Raw genomic sequence first — 17,949 nt, 5'->3', positions numbered from 1 at the left:
CGTTATCCAATCGGGGGGCACATTAGGCAGCTTATTCTCAATTAGCCCACTCTAAATACTCTCTGAGGAGCGCCACCTCGTTCTTGGACGGTGGGCTTCGTTAGAGCCTCGAACTATTCCCTTACGAACAGCCCAGCCATTCCCATTCCAGTTCCTATGATGAAATCAGTTTAACATTCACCCAACACCCGGTGGCCACCCCAAACGCGAGGGCTCCGCGCAAGATGGAGCAAGGAGAGCAGGAGGTAAAAGGGGGGAAACTCACCGACACACATGCTCACGACGCCGACCTCACCACCATCCCGCTTCAAGCCGTGCATGAGCGTGCTGACCATACGCGCCCCCGTGGCGCCGAGCGGGTGGCCCAGCGCGATAGCCCCGCCGTCGGGGTTGACCTTGCCCTGCTCCCACGCCTCGACGAGGCCCAGCTCGCGCAGGCAGTAGATGGTCTGGCTCGCAAACGCCTCGTTGAGCTCCCATCTCTGGACGTCCTCCTTGGCGAGGCCGAGACCCGCCAGCAGCTTCGGGATCGCCAGCGCGGGGCCGATGCCCATCTCGTCGGGCGCGCAGCCGACCGTCGTGGCGGCGACGAACTTGCCCATGATGGAGTCGGCGAGCCCGAGCCCGACGGCCGTGCTGCGGCGCATCAGCAGCGTCGCCGCCGCGCCGTCGCTGACCTGGCTCGAGTTCCCCGCCGTGCTGGCCCCGTCGGCCGCGAACGCGGGCTTGAGCTTGGCGAGCCCCTCGAGGCTGGCGTTGGCGCGGATCCCGTCGTCCTGCGTGACCGTCACGGCGCGCTCCTCGCCCACCTTGTTCCCCTCCCTGTCGACCTCCTGGAACCGCGTGTTGACCGGCACGATCTCGTCGGCGAACCGCCCCTGCTCCCGCGCCCGCGCCGCCCGCGCGTGGCTCTCGACGGCCAGCTCGTCCTGCTCCCTCCTGCCGACGCCGTAGCGCCTCGCCACGTTCTCGCTCGTCAGGCCCATGGGCATGACGCAGTCGCGGACGTCCTTGGCCGCCGTGTCGGGGCTCCGCAGCGCCGGCCACGCGTCGACGGGTATCGCCCTGGAGCCGTAGTTGCGCGTCATGCTCTCCATGCCCGCGCCGATGCCGCAGTCGATGGCGCCCGCGCGGATCTGCGCAGACACCAGCGCCACGCTCTGCAGGCTGGACGCGCACGCCCGGTTGACCGTGTACAGGCTCGTCTGGTTCGGGAACCCGGCGTGGTTGAGCGCCATGCGCGCCGCCTTGGACCCGCCCAGCTCCGAGAGGACCACGCCCACGGCCACGTCTTCGACGGCGCCGGGTGGGAGGGACGGGTTCGCCTCGAGCGTCGCCCGCAGGACTACCGAGAGGAGCTCCTCCGGGTAGGCGTCCTTGAGCTGGCCGCGGTACGATCGGCAGATGGGGGTGCGCAGGGAGGAGACGATGACTGTGTCGGTTGGGGCCTTGGTGAGGACGGCCTTGAGGCCTCTGGGGACCGCGGAGGCCATCGTGGAAGCTGTTCGAGAGTGTGGTATGGTACGATCGATAGGGGGGGTAGTCGAGGAGCTTGGGGGAGGTGTCCCTTGTTCTTGTCGAAACTGCCGAGTCGAGCTACCGAGATATTATTCAAGCCAGGGGACTACGTGCGGGTTGGGCAAGGTCAATCGCTTGACTGACTTCAGCAATTGAGCAATGGACAACTCAAGAAAAGAGGAGAGGAAACTAAGGAGAGAACACAAACGAAGGAGAGGAAGATATTCGAGAGGTAAGAGGACGAGATCGGACTTAAACTTACCCAGCGCGGTCCACGCCGGCTAAGGAAATGGTCGAGGTGCAGTTGCCGGCCCCAAGTGGGGAATATTGGCAGGGTCCCAGGCATTCGGCTTCTGCTCGGAATGGCGGGAGATCTTAAACCCAGGCAACGAGGAGCCTGGAATCTCTCCACGGCGATTCTCCGCACCGTCAAGCAGGTCCTCATCAGAACGGGGATGCAGACCAGACACAGAAAACATGACAGCAGATATTCTTCTTCAAAATTGAGCAACCTACAGTAAGAGGAGTTTCTCACGAGCAACAGAACTGGTCCTCAATAATCAATCGATGTCGGGGTTGCTGTTGTGTGTGGAGCTACCCGAGCCCCGTATCCGAACCAACGCCAGCATCCAATGTGTGGGGCCGGAATCAGCCGATTGCACTCAAGAGGCTGCGGAGTGAGCCGGTTCGTTCTTGCTTCAATCGCAAGTGGCCTAGTAAGCCGTGCCTCTATTTCCCTAGGCTCTGCAACGGATTTGTTAGTAGCATGGCCACCAACGGTGCTCACGAGGAGGTATCCTTACGTGGATTAGGGAGGACGGGAGCCCGTGTTATGATGCGATAGATGGCAGGCGCTTGGGGGAAAGCCTTCGAAGGCGGTAGTCACAGGGGTGATGGGTATAGATAGCCTCCGAGGACTGATTATTTCAACTTATCAATGCATTTTCCAGCCGTATGTCAAGAGCTGTCATATCTCTTGCAGTTCCTGTAGCTGGGGTTTTAGCTACCTAGGTATCTAAGTCATCAACTCTCATTCATCCATCCATCCAGCTCATAGCCTTCCCGAAACAAACCAAAGAAATCATCCTTGCATCAAGTGGGCATGAGCGAGTAACTGCTCAGCACGACACACGAGCAGTCAAATCCAACGCCGTAGAAACCCTGGCCTTCGAACCACTGTGCAACACCTCAAAGCGACCAGCCCTTCAACAAACCATGGTCAAATATGACAATCCTCAAGCCATATAGTTAGACTCGAAGGACCTCACAGGTAGCCCCAAATCAATATTCCCCGAATCCACGCTGAGCCAGTTCCCAACCAACCAACCCTAGCCTGTCCGTCAAAACGGCGTGCAACCGCACCATATAGAAAACAAGAAATATCCTCATGCCTCCTGGCTGTACTGTATACCAAGCCCGACCCGGTTGGGGTCGCGCAATCCGCCGGCGACGCGCAGCTTCTTGGTCGGGCTCGTCAGCACCTCCCGCCTAGCAACGTCGTCTCTTGTTTCCCCGTGGCCGCTGAATTTCCTCTTGTCCGTGGTCGCAGCCCCGCTCTTATTCAGGCCTGCGAACAGCTTGGCCTGCAACTTGGCGCTCCTCTCAGCTGCTGCCGGCGTCGGGGTTCCGTCGCGCGATGCATCAACGGAGCTGGCGACCTCGAAGCTCTCTCGGGGGTCGCGTCGAAGCATCTCCGAGGCTGCCTGGCTTGCCTGGCTCTCGAAGACTTCCTCTTCGGCCTCTTCGGCCGCGTGACGCCGGCGCGAGCTGCGGGAGGGTTCAGACCCGCGGGAAGCAAAGGAGTGAAGGGCTTGGCGCGCCAGTTCTTCGTTGTCCTCGGCCGAGATGGTGCTTTCCCTGCTCTTTCGCCGGCGGTGGTGTCGCCCCGACGTTGGGGTTTCCGGTATGTACCGGCTGTGGCGATACGGCGGCTCGGATTGTGGCACAACATCGACCGAGGGGAGAAGCCCCGAGGTGGCAGCTCGAGAACGAGGTGTCGGAGTAGTTGGGAGCGATGACATGGACTGCACGTTGCGGGTATGCTTCGACTGGCTCCGGGGAGCGGCGGGTTTGTAGTTGGCCGTCGGCGTGGTTGGGGCGCTGTTGTTTTCTTGGGTTGCAGCCTTGAGAAGCACGTCAAACGGTTCTTGGCCGTGTTCTCGATCCCTGTGTGCCGATCTCGGCGTTTGTCGCGGAGTAGCTCTGTGTTGAACGGGCGACGACGACACAGTCTGGGTCTTCGGCGTCAGGGCCGTATGGAAGATGCCTCCAGGGCTGCAAAGCAGGTGGAAGTGTTCGCGGTTCTCGCGAATGCGATTGAGGAGCATGTCTCTCTCGTCGGTCAAATTGACAACTTCGTCTTCTTTCTGGTGGATGACCTTCTTCGCTAGCTTGAGCCGCTTATTCAATGATTCGTTCTCCTCGACGACTTGCTCGTACCAGACCCTCAGCTGCAAGTACTTTGCCTGGGCGGACTCAGATGCGGTGCTGAGTTCACGCCGAGCATATCGAGAGTGCTCAGCGTCTCGTAGCGCATCCACCTCCCGCCGGGTCATCTCGTGTTCAACGACTGCTCGCTTGGCATCTTCGTCGGCTTGGAGGCTCAGAAGGTTGAATTGCAACTTATGGTGGGCAGCTTCCATCTTCAACTTTGCATGTTCCGCAATGCATGCCTGAAGGAGGCCCCGAAGTTCATCTGGTGAAGCTGCGACCACTTGCTGAGGGGATGGGGGAGTGTATTCGGACGAGGCAAGACCGTCTCGTCTGTAATTGCTGGTACTGAGGCCGGTCTCAGGCGGAGAGAAGATGCCGGATCTCTGCGAGCTAAGGTATGCCAATGGTTGGGTGAGAGCGGCGCCGCCATTTGTCGGGACTTGGGAGGAGGGTGGCGGGGTAAGGGAAGACCGAATGACAGCACCTGCGGCGATGCGATCATCGTTCACCTCGGTCTTGAAGGACTGGGTAGGGTCGATAGGTGACGCAGGTATTTCGGTAGATGGAAGTGTCACCTGCGAAGAGGGTGGCGGAAGCGCATCGTTCTCTGGCGGGGTGGACGGGTCGTCAATCAGAGCAGGCTGGTTCTGACTGCCGACACCGGCGACCAGCTGCGCGGATTGCTCCGTATCGGAAGACATGATATTTAAATGGTAGAGGTTTCGTTAGATGCGTGGTTTCGAGCAGAATGTGTCGAGCGTCTTGGTCAATGTTGGTGGTTTAGCCCATCAGCTAGCAATGTTGACGACCTAACGGTGGACGGTCCACATGGAACGCGAGCACGTCGTGGCTGCAGTGAACAAATGATCGCGACGCCACTGATCAAGTATAACAATGCTAGGCAGAAGGAATAAAACCGACGGAGCCACAGAGAGCAGAGAGGGAGCGGCTCTAACGATACCGATGACCTTGGCGGATCGATTGCGGATATTGTTGTTGAAGCTTGGTGGAGATTGTTTCAACCGGTTGCCGTGTGGATGAACGGCTGAAATTTGGAAGGGGTTGGACAGCGGGCTGCTAGCCCGAAACGTAGCTAGCGTAGTGTTTACTGCCGGTTATCACCGCCTAAGAGATTATTAGATAAGCTCTGTGTGTTTGAGCCTCAATTGGCGACCCACATGGCAGCATCGAGACGTCCATCATCCATCCAGGTCTCCGATAATGAGGAGAAAATGTCCCAACTTCCCCCAAGGCGGTATCCTCATAGCAACTACAGTGTGATACCTATACCTATCATAAGATCAATAGCTTTGTAAGTTGCTTGAACCCTCCGAGCCAGCCGTCGAGACCCAGTTATCAACAAGACCGATGACGAAATAGCGATTCCAGAAATATCCACCGATAGATTTAATATAGATATTGGACATCATAATTGAGCTGGCTGATTTTGCCATCTGGAGGCCGATGATTGAAGACGGTGTACCGGGGGACATGTGGCCAGACCGGTACTAAGGGCGTTGCCAAAGTCCAAAGTTCATGTTGGGCGTCAAGGCGATGCTATTTGGAAATGCGAGAGACAGGTAGGTTTGACAGTTATAATTAACGCGCTGTCAGTCCAATCTCGACAGCTTGTGCAGTGGCGTCGGATGGGTTTGGTATCACCAGGTATGGCTGGCGTCCGGAGATGGCCTCATCCGAGACGGATGCCGTCACGGCGGTAATGCTACATCACGAAATACATCTATTTACTGAAACATCCCAATCTATGAGGCTTAATGGCCCAATCCAGAGGACAGTCCAGTATGAGATGCGTATAGGGGAGAGGGTATCGTTGTCCATGACAAATGGTGTCGCTGGCGTGGCAGTGTGGGCGTGTGGGTGCGTGTGCGAGTCGATGTATTGCAGTTTGCTGGCGTTTAGAGGTATGGGAGAATGTGCGTGTGTAGGCATAATGGAATCCGGCAGTATATGGATGGGCATGTAGGCGGGCGAGGGCGAGGGCGTGGGCGTTGGCGGTGGGCGTGTAGCCATGTGCACGTGAGGGCGATTTGAAATAGACATATATATGCGGGTTAGAAACTAATCGTCAAGGACCACAGCAGGCGGCAACATGGCCATGTTGTTCAGGTCAAACTGTGGAGTGGTAATGAGCGACAAACTGAAACCGACAAAAATCAACAACCGGCTCGGCGACAAAGAGATTAGGACACTCGACACCGAGTCCGAACTCTTTTGTTCGAGCCGCCTAGGCCTTTCTTTTTTTCGTTTCCTTTTAGCACCCTTGGTCTCAAATAGGGAAAGGGCTATATAAAAACAAAATCCCATCTGTGTTTTCTTGTCAATATCTATCTTTTAACATCCCGAAAAGCGGCGTGTATGGTGAAGAAAACTTGCATATATGGTAAGTGCAGTATTGCGGAGGTGGAGTCTGGAGGGAAGCCTGCGATGTTCTACTTCTTGAGCGGCAGACTTTGCTGACATTGACCTTGCGAGTCTCCTCTAGCCTGGACCGGCTACAAAATTCAGGGCCAAGGCTGAGGTTGACTGAGCACGGCTTTGTCAAGCACAACGGCGTCATCAATATATGGCCTTCTAGAGATAAATGTGGCAGCTAGCCTCGCACGGTAGTTCAGCTCTGTTACGTTACCAGAGTGTCCTGCACTCCCCAGTCTAGGTATCTAGGTAGGTAGTGTCATGTACTGTTCTTGCCAATGCGGGACTTTGCTTCCGACTGTTCAAGTACCTATTCTCTCGGCAGACGAGGAGGCAGTATCGGCGCTAAGCGAGTGACTTATCCAATCAGGTTCTGCCTGGGCGGCTTCTCTGCGGAAGGTGCAAAATGCCTTGTGCAGCTCAGCCCAAGGCGCACGAGCTACAGGGGGTGGGAGTGGGGGTTGAGTCGAACGCAAGGCTGGCGGTGAGTCGAGCGCTGATAAATGAGCGCGCATTCTATCCGGATTCGCCCTTCCCAACATACTATAGGTATGGAGCAAAGAAAAGACGCATAACGAGCCGTCCCTGCAAAAGTATTGCTTTGCAGAGGAGACAGATCCAAACCCCCAAACCAAAGATGTCGAGGAACACAACCGTCACCTTCCGAGAGGAGGTAGTGAAGATTCCTGCAGAGACCTCCCGGGAAAGCACACCAACCACGCTAGAACCTGCACGAGATGCTCACTGGCAAAGAGATGAGATCAAACTCGGGCCCCCAAAAGCAGTGGTCATCGAGGACGACGATGGCTCTGATTCTGAATACGGCACCAAGGATAACGATTTGGATGCCGTAAAATCGGAGGGCTCCTCAATTTCAAGCGAAGATGGGGGCTCTGCCTCGACGGCGCCCACAACGCCAAGCTCCCGCCACCATAGGAGCACTTATCGCCCCAGCATTCCGTTCTCTTCATTGGTATCATCGAGATGGCAGTAACAGGGCCAACGAAGGCGCCGGCATCAAAACCATTACTTTACCCCAGTCAGCGTGACAAATGCCGCAGAACGCTTGTCTGTGATGCTCTCACGCGGGTCACCGACTCCTGTCCAGTGGGGCGATCCCTCGCAACCCCGGGCCCGGCCGTGGGTCTAAAACTGAGTGCCTGACCATCAGTGCTGCAGAGAACTACGCAGACGAGACTGGGGAGAGCTTGGTCACGCTGGTTTGCACGGCTCGTGCCGAAATCTCAAAGAACGTCCAAATGCGGTGGCTGTAAGTCAACCATCCAAACCAGAGTCTTAGCACGCAGCAGCGGGTTAACGACGGATTCTTAAATAGCCACTTGCAGCAGACAGAGCGAAACCTGCGGACGCTTGAGGTCAGTACATGGGAAGAACTGTGTTCACAACCCCGTTAACTAAGGCATGTCGGACAGGATCTCGTTCTGTACTGCCCATACGCCTCAGACACGATGAAGTCGGTAGCGCTGAACCTATTGCGGAACAGCCACAATCGCTCTGAGGGGGCCTCAAATCGAGGATACGTCGTGCGGTACGATAACCGAGATTCCCGGGGAACATGGAATGAAGATTCCGTCACATTCCTCAGCGTGCCTTTCTTGCTGCGACGCCGGTCGCGGACACCAGCGCACATCGCACTGCATCTCCTTCCGTATTTCCACGGCGACCTCCCCCGTCACAACGACATCGACGCATCTGATGCGTACTCCCCCTTGGCCAGGGAGTTCCGGGACGACGAGCAATTCTACGTCACTCAGCTGTGGTGCCTCCTCTTGGAGCCAGGTAGGTTCATGGTCATGCCTACTCCACAGTTGCAGCAGTTGGAGTCTTTGACTAACACGTCTCTAAGATATCATAATTACGTGTGGAGATATATCTATGCCGGACCTCCGTGGCAAGAATCTCGTCGTTGATATAGTCGTCTGGAGAAAGTCGACAACCGTTGACCGTGAGGATTGTCGACGAGGAGTTCGGCCACTTTTATCTCGTTATCAGGCCACCTATTCCGTACAATGTGAGCTCGAATCAGGACCAAACAGCCTTACCGTGTTTAACAGAGCTGGCAGGATTTCATGAAACATGTTTTGAGCGTTACTCGGTGCCATGTGTCATTGGAAGAAGGGGCGAGCTCCTCCAACTTCACCCTGCTTAACGGCGAGCTCGATCGGTTGACACCTGAACGGTGGATCACGCTCATGGAACGCGAAGATTTGGATACCCTCCAACTGACCCTCGTCCGTGGGATGATCGACGACTCCCCTTCAGATGATTACGACAGCCCTTCCAGTCGCCGAACACGGCGGAGCAGCCGAAGGTCGCTTATTGAGCCAAAGGGTATCTTGAAGAACAAAATCATCAATGATCCCTTAAACTTCATTGACCCAAAGAAATGTCTCATTGAGACATCTTCCGACGACAGCGAGGGCGGCAATGTAGGTACCGGGACGGGAACCAGTGCTCCCAGCGGGTTTAAGGGCGGCCGCAATAGCAGCAGAAGCAGCAGCAATACGCCTAAAACGACAGAAGTTTCTTCAAATAATGTTCCAAGTTCTGCTGAATCTTGGGACAAGGAAGGCAAATGCGTTGCTTTCAAAGACGATCCAGCCCCCATAATGGATACGGTTTCTCCGTTTTTCACGTGGAATGTCATTCGGCAGTCGTCAACAAGCCGCTACGAAGAGGGTTACCCGAATTCATCCGTCAGAGTCTATCGCTTGCTGAGCCAGGTCGAAAAGTCCATCACTCGAAGGAGGCATCGAGTCCTTTACCTCGCCGGTTTCGAGTGTACCTTGCGGGAGCTTGAGCATCGACATCCCCGCCTGCTGGCACAGCCAAGCCAAGATCAGCTTGCAAATTCAGATGTTGGAAGGGGCGCCAGTAAGGCATGGAATGGCTCCGTGTATTGTGGACCGACGATGAGACGGCGGAGGCTAGTGACACACCGGCTGGGTCCCAGCTCGACATGCGAATGGACGAGGCTGTGCGCAAGCTCGTCTGCCTATCCAGAGACATAACAGGCATGTTTATCCCCAAGGAGCTCGAGGTTGTTCACCGCTGTTGGAAGAAGTACTGGGGCTCAGTGGACAAAATGATGACAGTGAGTTCCCCCTACCGTACAGCATGCCCGCTCTTAGAACGTGGACAACCACCGCTGACCAAGGCACCACCTAGACGATTGAGATGCTATCAAAGGTTCCCATGGAGGCCCCGGCCGTGATAATACGTACGAGATGAAGAGATAAGACGAAAACGAAGTCTGCTACTGCAGAGCAACGAGCCCCAAAACACACACAATTGCTCTGCAAGATTTGCCAGGACCAGGACCAGTACGACAGCCTCGAGCTGGCTCTCCAGCACCTGCACGAGAAACACGTAGAGGCCAATATCTGCACACCGACAGCTCAAGCCATCGATGACCCCTGCACCGTCTGGCTTCAAGCAAGCGAGTCCGAGCATCTTCGGCTCTCCCATGCCAACCGCGAGACTCTCAACGAATACATCGTTATGGTCCAGCACTTTGTCAGCCATCTGGAGAGGTTCCGCAAGAGCGCCCGGGAGCTGCATCTGTCCATCCGTCTGGGAAGGGGTGCCATGGTTCCGTCGAGTGACCATGGCGGCGTCCCGAGTGCCACGCTACCTTTTCTACCGAGCAGCGTGGTCCGCGCTTTCGAGGAGCTCCTAATTTCAAATCTCGTCCTGGCGGGCAGAGTGTCCCGTACCTGGGTCGGCGGCGCTCTCCGATCCGAGCAACGGACGGCGAGCTCCGCCTCCCATGGCGCGACTAATAGCCATGATGCGAGAGCGACCCGAAAATCTCGTCTCTACCCCCAAGGGTCGCAGAGCGGGTACGGTGCCAGCAGTTCATACTCGTGGGGCACGGCGACCGCCACACAGATCAGGAATCTATCGACCATAGCCAAAGCGACATCGCTCCTGAGGCATGCGAGGAAAGACCTGGTACTTCTGGGATCGACGACGAGTCGGGCGGGATGCCTCAATCTCGAGGCTATCGGGTCCGAGTTCCCCGTCGCGATGGTCCTCAGCAATCTCAGCGGCCTCGTCGACGGTAAGGAGACGGATGCCGTGGGCATCACGAGGCGGAAGCTCCGCTAGGTGGCCATGCAGTCGACGAAGAATCCCCAACGACGCCATTATCGACAACTTCACATGATACAGGATGAGCTTCAATCGCTGACCACTCTAGGTAGGGCGCAGTGGGGCGTGCTCTCCGACTATGGCCGGGTCCTATGCCCAGACTCGTTCCGAGTGACGAGCAAATCCAGGTTGAGCCTTTACGAGGCCGAAAGGGAACTCATCACGACGGAATAAGACCCTGGACCAGACCTTCTTCTGGATGGTCGCCATCCCAGTGACAGCTCTTACAATGGGGTTTGCATTTCTGTACGGATATAAGTGGGACGCCATTTCCGAGACCTTCTCGGTCTGGTGGAGCCATAGGCAGCAAACACGGAGACGAGCCCACAGCCAGGGAGGACGGAACAAGAGTCGAGATGCTCGAAATTTGGCCTCCTGGGCCGGCCTGCCGGGTTGGCCAAGGCGTAGGCAAGTGGAAGAGATATCAAGGCGTACGGGGGCCGGTGCTGTTGCCTGAGTCTCCGAGGCAGCACTATAATTACGTCGTGGGCGGAAGTTGATTTCACATCTAACCGCATATCCCTAATCTTATACGAGTCACTATGTCGAATGTCACTTTGAAAACCCCATCTTTCGAGGGGTATCACCACAACGGTTCGGAGATTCCACGGGCTATGTATGGTCGCAGCGATCAAATTATCAAATCACTAGAAGCCCCCGGAGCCGTGACCTGGGGCGGTTATGATAACGACTGTGAAGTGCAGACAGCTCTATGCTGTTGGTTCCGCCGACGAGTCATGCAGAAGATCCTCGCACACCAATCCATGCTTCCACGCCCCTTATCCTCCAAGCATTTCGTCTCTCCCACCTAGCACTTGAACACCTTCGGTCCGGGGTTCGTATACGACGTCGGGATGGGGTAGTTGATATTAATGAGGATGCCCGGGTCAGTGGCGGAGTAAGCGCCGGGGAACGCGACCTTTGGGCTCCCCTCTTCGGTGCCGCCGCCGGTGACGTTGATCTGGCCGCACGAGATGTAGAACTGCGCGCCGCCGGCGCTCTGGGCGACATGCAGGCCGATGTGCTCGACCCTTATCAGGTACTCGCCGCTGGCGATGCACTTGGGCAGGGTGACGGTGGCCTTTGACTCGCCGTTGCTCGGCCAGGTGAGCTGCGACGACCCGAATGTGGGCTGCTCCTCGTAGATCTTGAACCACACCTCGCCGCTTCCGTCCCAGTCGGCCGCCGTCTTGCCTTCGGGCACCTTGGCGAGGTACATCTGCACGGGGCCCGGGTGGTAGATGCTGGGGTTGACCGCGAACCCGACCGTCGACCCGGCCGCCACGTTGATCGTCGTCGCCCCCGCGGCGGAGAGCTGGTCGCACCGGAACCCCGCCGAGGTGACGTCGCCTACGAAGCCGTTGTTTTGCCAGTGGGTTGTCTGCCGGACGTTTACCCAGTCGCCCTGTTTTGCGCTGCCCAGTACCAGCGCTGGGAAGGTATCTGGGGATACGCTTGTCAGCCAAATGTGACCTTGCTTTTCCTTTCGTGTCAGACAGACATCACTCACAGTGGGCGTTCACGGCCGTTGCGGCCGCGACGAGGGTCGCGAGGAGATACATGGCGGCTGTCGTGTCTGGCTATCTCCAAGTTATGTTGTCAGGGGATGAAGTCGAGAGTCGGTGTTGTTTGCCAAGACCTCGAGGAGCCGCCGTGCTCTTATATATATTATAGCTCATTCCCTCGCCCATACTTGTGCTATGCAATTATTCCTGATATGTGAAGAACTTGCTCATCCGCTTCTAGAAATGAGGCATCGTGAATTGGGGTCGGCCGTACGCTTGCCCCCGGTTAAATATGCAGTGGCCATTGGGAAGAAGCCGATATATGAACCACTATGGTTGAAATGAAAATTAAGGACAAATCCGCACCTGATATTTTGGAAAGGGAGTAAGCGACTCGAAAAAAACCTGGGGTGCAGGGATGAGTACGGTTACCCCGGCATCGTCTCTTGCGTCGACGAGAGTGTCATGGAAGATTGGGCATTGTAGATGATGCGCCTCAACACCAGGCTAACAGAGGAACCATCAAAGCTTGTCAATGCTAGCCATGGGGCTTTTGCAGTGCATATCGTTACCCGATCCGTGAAGTGTTGCGCGGCCGAGAAGGGGAACATCCAACTGACTGCCGGCTGAAGCGGTGGGTAGTAGTAGTAACGCAGCTTGGGAGGAGGTCGGCCAGGCTAGTCGGATGACCAGGCCGGTGGTCTGCATTTAGTTGGTTATTCGCCATGTTAGGGCGGGCCGAGTATATTGCGTCGCGACTGTAAATGGTGTGCGAATGCGATGCCTCATTTCAGTCAATTGTGTCTGCAACGGAACCTCGGAGGGGGCAGCTGCGGAAGCGCTTGGCGCCGCGCCGGGTTTTGTGATAAGATAGAGTCCAGTGTGGGAAGCGACCTGGAAACCGGGAGGCCTAACATGGAGGCATTCATTTTGCTGTTCACTCCTAGATCACCTCGCCGCAAGATCAACCCAGGTAATCACTAATTGCTCATATCGTTCCTTACACCCATTTCGGCTTCACTTGCCACTATCCACCCATGGTGGGTTATTTTAGGCCACCATGGTTTCCCCTGCCGTTCATATCCTGATTAACGTATAGTTAGAACAATTGTAAGGAACCAGCCCAAGATTTGAGATTCCGTTACCGCCCATATAGGGCGAGGAAGAGGGCATCCTTCTGTGGAGCGCCGACAACGGAAAACCTCAGCTCCCAAAGTCTATCTTGACATAATCATCGAGATATCCAAGAAATCTAGACGATCTAGTTGCTTCGCATCGTAGGATGAACGTGAGGGGACGTATGTGAAGAAGTGACAAGAACTCACTTGCTCAACACCTCCCTTTGGGGTCGGTAATCACGACATACAAACCTGTACCAGAACTCCTATGCTTCCCTACCGAGCCAAGAGTTGCACTGGTTAGCATTTTGAAGCCGTTCACTTGGAGACACATATTTTATAAGCAGAACTGAACTGTGCCCAGTTCTTGAATACATCAAGCTTTCGTTTTCAATTGGCTTATTAGAGTCAACCCAGGTTGCAAACCTGGAGACTCGAAACGGCGACTTGGAAAAAGTGTACGACATCTTCATTCGACATCTGGATCGAGAGGTTACGTGCCGTATTTTGACCTAATTAGACTTATGGTTAGTCCGCTCAGACTTCTGCTGGCAGGTCCTTTCGTTCGTTGCTCAGTTGCTCAGGAACGGCAACTTCTCACGGCTCTTGGCGTCCGTGGGTGCCAGCTTCTCAACCAGAAGATCCTCCATGACTGAACCAGACATTGATCCCAACTCCCGGCAGGGCAAGGAATGCCGACCTCTGAAGAGTCAACTTTAGCCTCGCTCGATACCTATATGTCGCCCATGTTGGTTCAGAGAGGAACTCCATCGCCCATGCATGCACATCACGGACGAGCGGCCGACCGCCTCATTCGCATCGGCACGACCTGCCCAGGCGTGTAAGCAACAGGCCACTCCCAAAGAGGGGGAGTTTGCCCACATCTCGAACCGCGATCTCCCGTTTCAATGGGGGGACAAAAAGACGGAGACGGAACCCCGGCATCTGAGAATTAACATAGTAGACAGAGTCGGCGGCGGAGAGGACCAACAGGAATACGAAAAGGGCAAAAGAGAGACGGAGAAGGGCGAAGGAGAAAAATTGGGGCCCGAGGGCATAATATTGCCAAGTCAGTCGGTGGAGTTTTCTATTGACAAATATCAAGTCTGATACAGCCAAGAGGTGTTTCGCGCACGAGGAATCTAAGCAACACTCAGTCCCCTCGGGGGTTTTTCTCGCCCTACATGGGGCTGCTTGAATCAGATCGACATTCCCGGTGCAGCACCGATCAGCCACACGTCGGAAGTTTCGGCCCCCCACCACAACATTAGTAGTATCCGTGCAGCTCTTCCTTCCGTTTACAGCCGCACCCCCCCTCCCCTGGATCTGGATCCCTGGAGCCGGGCATTAAGTTGTGTCGTTCTGGAAGACTTTATGGAAAACCACACCACGGCAGCGCCGATCGTTTCAACGCGGGAACGCCGAAAAAGGTAAAAGAGGTTAACAAAGTCCCCTATTTCCCGACGTTTGTGTCACCAACGGCGCATCTGCGCAATGAACCCATCCCCCAACAACGCCAAGCCAAAGCTCCCACCGCCAAGCTTCCACGGATTTCGCCCCTTCCGGCATCGAATTGAAGCTTGTTCGACCCCGTACCGGCACTCGTTCTTTTCTTCTAGCCAATCCTGCTTTAAGGATTTCTAAAGATCTTTTGAGTGGGTCCCGGGTCTATATTTGGCCCCTGGAAGGAACAAGGATTTTTGGTTTCTCCATCTCTTCTACTGGGACGATTGACCTAGCCACTGACACGAGATGAGTGTCAAACAGGCCTTGTTCGGCCATGTGTTAATCACAGCTGTAATGCAAGTCGTGACCAGCTTGTTTTGCTTGATTCTATGCACTGGCGTATGGGGAGTCTATTCTCCATCTGTCTGTCCATTCTGGTGTCATGTTGTGCCGAGCCCCCTAATTATCGTACAGAGCCCAACCACGCCCAAACCCGCGACTTGCTGTGTGTATTATGTATGGTATAACCGCCAAGAGAGTGACCCGTTTTCCTTGATCGCCAGCCGAGGGAGAAGCGGCTGCAGCCCAGACCCTCCCCCCTTTCCTCTTGTGGTAGGGCTTGGTGAACGGCCGTCGCCCCCAACAGTCCTGTCTGCAGAGCAGGCAGCCTGTTTGTATGTCCGTTTTTCGAACTGACACATGATTTCCCTCCCAACCGGCTTCTCTACTCCTGCCCTCTCCGTTCCCGCCCTGCGTAAGAGGTCTGTGGGTCTCCGTTCTTTCCTCCCTCCCAACTTCTCGGCGGCCCCGGTGCCGGATGGCCAAAAACGTCAGGAGCAACATTTCTGCGGGTACGTCGAGGGTGGTTTCCGGGGGTGCCGCAAATCTGCAAAAATAAGGGGGCGGGGGCGACACTCGTTCTGATTTTCTTTTTTCGCAAATAGGAGAGAAGAATGTGGGCGATAATGACTGTAGTATTGGTTTCTGTCTGGGGGGAGGAGTGGGACGGAGGGGTTGGCGAAGGAAAGGGCAAGTAAAATTGACGACGACAAGATTGCCCATTTGGGTTTCGCGTTTGTAGGAATGAGTGAATGTGCTTCCCGGGGGGGTTGTTTGTTGGTGGACCTCCCTACTGCTTTTGTCATGTGTGCTTTTCGCCCTGCAGTTGGAGTGTGGCGCCCCCTGAGAAGGGGTTGGAAGGGTGGGAGCACTAGGCTTCGGAGTCCCTCGTGTAGATTGTTGAGATGGCGAAGAAAACCCCGAAGTGGCTCCCAATTGAAAATGCCCTGCGGCCGTTGCAATTTGGTGATTAAGCAAAGGCGCCGACAATGGACATGCCAGCAGCTGTTCAATGGTTAGGATGGAACATTTTGAGAGGGAAAGGGAGGGAAAATGCCAACAAACCTCCAGCTAGGACAAACATGAAGGCCACAGTCTTGTCTTTCCTGGTCATGACCCGGTTTGCTTCGTCGGAAAGGAAGTCTTCGGCCAGAAGATCCACAAGGGCGGCGTACAGAAGGAGACCAGAAGAACTAGCATGCTGGGTCAGCTTCTTTTCCTGCAACAATTTTGACAAGTAGGGGGGGTCAACTTACATGGCGTTGAAGACACCGACAATAATCAAACCGAAAGCGCTGTTGGGATCATACGTGCTCCTGGTGAAGAGACCGATCGCCTGGCCAATGGGGGCAGTGGTGCCGAAGGCAACGACGAGAACCCACGGGCGGATGCTTCCCTTGGCGTACGGGACGGCGGCGATACGGGAGCCAAGGCCGAGACCCTCGAACATCTGATGGAACAGGATGGCCACGAGGAGGATGATGAAGCCGTCGATGGTGATGCTCACAGTCATGCCGACGAAGACGGAGTGGAACAGGATACCACCTTCCAGAAGAGTGATATTCAGCGACAATTTCTTATAGATCAGAGGGTCAACGGGCAGGCCAGTCTCGGTGTCGATGTAGGGCGAGTCGGCAAAAGGACCTGAGTGGACAAGGGCCTGGCTTCTCTCAGGCTCGACCTGTCGCGGGGCGGGTTTTGGTGGTAGAGTGGACCGGATCATGTTCAGCATCTCCAAGCGTTGGCGGACATATTGTTCGTAGAAGACGATGAACCACGGGGGCATCTCCGATTGGGCATTCAGTTCGGAATTGTCGGAGAAGGGGTTCTCCAGCTGATTCCTCACGTTTTCCTCGTACATCTTTCGGGCGAGGTCCTTCTCATGCTTGATGTCGTCCGTCTCGAAGTTAACTCCAGTGTCGTACCTGGGAGGCCGCTCGGGGACGATCATGTCCGCCGCGTGCGCGTGCGCGTGCGGGCCAGATTCAATGCCCATGGGGCCGCCGTGAGAGTGACCTCCAGTCTTGCTGTTGAGCCACATCTCGATGACGAACAAGACAAACAGAGAGCCCATCATGATGACACCTGGCAATGGTGGGTACTGCTCGGTGAAAAAGTCAGGGAGACATGGGTTGAGGAGATTGCCAAATGCCGTGGGCAAAAGCTGGACAAGGGTGTGAGTATAAATATGAAAATCAAAAGCCATGTCTGGCTTTTCGGGCTAATGCGTGCTTACATGGACGAAGGCGGTTGCGATCAGGACACCTGTGCCAAAGTGCTTGCAGGCGAAGAAGATCTTGGGGGGAATCTTGATCCAAGGGACCTTCTTGGCTACCACAGGGAAGCCAGCTCCTGTGAATGAATAAGTATCAGTGCCATCGGAGGCGAAGATGCTAACCCCTTACCGAAGATGGAGAAGGCAAGGACCAAAACTATTCAAGGCTAGTTAGCACCAGGCCAGAACGATGATGATGAGGGTGTATATAAAAGATGACTTACATAGGCCCAGGACGTGGAGGCCGAGATCATATTCGCCGACCTCCCCGCTACTACCACACGCAGGCTTCCCGTTCATCACCATGTCTGCCACGGGGGCCTCTCCAGCCGTTGCGGTCGCCATTGTTGAAAAGAGAGTCCAGGCCGGCCTGGGGACTGGAGGCTCACACACGCTAAACTTGTAGTTCAAGACTCGAAGCAACCGAGGAAGGAGGGACAAGCGAAGCTGTCCCGCAGCTTCTTGCAAGAACAGACGAGAGGGCTTCTATCCCAAGCGTCGAAAAGAAGGGAAAAGGGAGAAGAAGAAAACAAAAATAGGAGAAAAGAAAACGAAACAAGAAAAAGGGGGTCGCCGAGGAAAAGGAACTCAAGCAACGAGACGACTAAGAAAGATCAAAGGCCAAGAAAGACCAAGGCCAAGAAACAAGAGGGTTTTCTGCTTTAATATGCATATCGAAGCCAAGTCATCGACCGGCACTCGACGGTTG

At 55.4% G+C, this 17,949-nt stretch overlaps 5 protein-coding genes across 5 annotated transcripts; 1 reads left to right on the top strand and 4 right to left on the bottom strand.

Annotated features, from left to right (window-relative positions):
* Positions 1-113: 113 nt before the first annotated feature.
* Positions 114-4,652, bottom strand: QBC33DRAFT_578062 (peroxisomal 3-ketoacyl-CoA thiolase 2; the record flags this gene model as incomplete). Its single annotated transcript, XM_060431029.1, has 3 exons — positions 114-154; positions 266-1,473; positions 2,923-4,652. The coding sequence occupies 3 exons, from the start codon at positions 4,650-4,652 to the stop codon at positions 114-116; spliced, it is 2,979 nt and encodes a 992-aa protein (XP_060284064.1).
* A 2,369-nt stretch (positions 4,653-7,021) lies between these two features.
* QBC33DRAFT_619329 (uncharacterized protein) lies at positions 7,022-10,515 on the top strand (the record flags this gene model as incomplete). The annotated part of the gene is made up of 11 exons (XM_060432732.1): positions 7,022-7,234; positions 7,493-7,524; positions 7,556-7,654; positions 7,721-7,760; positions 7,818-8,184; positions 8,331-8,416; positions 8,460-8,834; positions 8,973-9,186; positions 9,239-9,279; positions 9,359-9,499; positions 9,718-10,515. The coding sequence occupies 11 exons, from the start codon at positions 7,022-7,024 to the stop codon at positions 10,513-10,515; spliced, it is 2,406 nt and encodes an 801-aa protein (XP_060284063.1).
* A 537-nt stretch (positions 10,516-11,052) lies between these two features.
* Positions 11,053-12,321, bottom strand: QBC33DRAFT_60759 (glycoside hydrolase). The gene is made up of 2 exons (XM_060432341.1): positions 12,068-12,321; positions 11,053-12,000 (listed from the first exon to the last, which is right to left on the bottom strand). The coding sequence occupies exons 1-2, from the start codon at positions 12,117-12,119 to the stop codon at positions 11,366-11,368; spliced, it is 687 nt and encodes a 228-aa protein (XP_060284062.1). The 5' UTR covers positions 12,120-12,321; the 3' UTR covers positions 11,053-11,365.
* Positions 12,322-14,987: 2,666 nt separating this feature from the next.
* On the bottom strand, positions 14,988-15,811 carry QBC33DRAFT_60730 (uncharacterized protein). Its single transcript, XM_060432338.1, has one exon. The coding sequence runs from the start codon at positions 15,686-15,688 to the stop codon at positions 15,086-15,088; it is 603 nt and encodes a 200-aa protein (XP_060284061.1). The 5' UTR covers positions 15,689-15,811; the 3' UTR covers positions 14,988-15,085.
* QBC33DRAFT_60734 (Zinc/iron permease) lies at positions 15,812-17,876 on the bottom strand. Its single transcript, XM_060432340.1, has 6 exons — positions 17,465-17,876; positions 17,371-17,397; positions 17,202-17,317; positions 16,222-17,129; positions 16,031-16,158; positions 15,812-15,970 (listed from the first exon to the last, which is right to left on the bottom strand). Exons 1-6 carry the CDS (start codon positions 17,583-17,585, stop codon positions 15,936-15,938), a joined length of 1,335 nt encoding a protein of 444 aa, XP_060284060.1. The 5' UTR covers positions 17,586-17,876; the 3' UTR covers positions 15,812-15,935.
* Between the last annotated feature and the right edge of the window lie 73 nt (positions 17,877-17,949).

Source organism: Phialemonium atrogriseum, assembly GCF_030411735.1.
Source record: "Phialemonium atrogriseum strain 8032-3 unplaced genomic scaffold QBC33scaffold_11, whole genome shotgun sequence".
NCBI lineage: Eukaryota > Fungi > Ascomycota > Sordariomycetes > Cephalothecales > Cephalothecaceae > Phialemonium > Phialemonium atrogriseum.
Note: the sequence above shows the minus strand (reverse complement) of the source record. Positions and strands in the feature narration are given on the sequence as shown.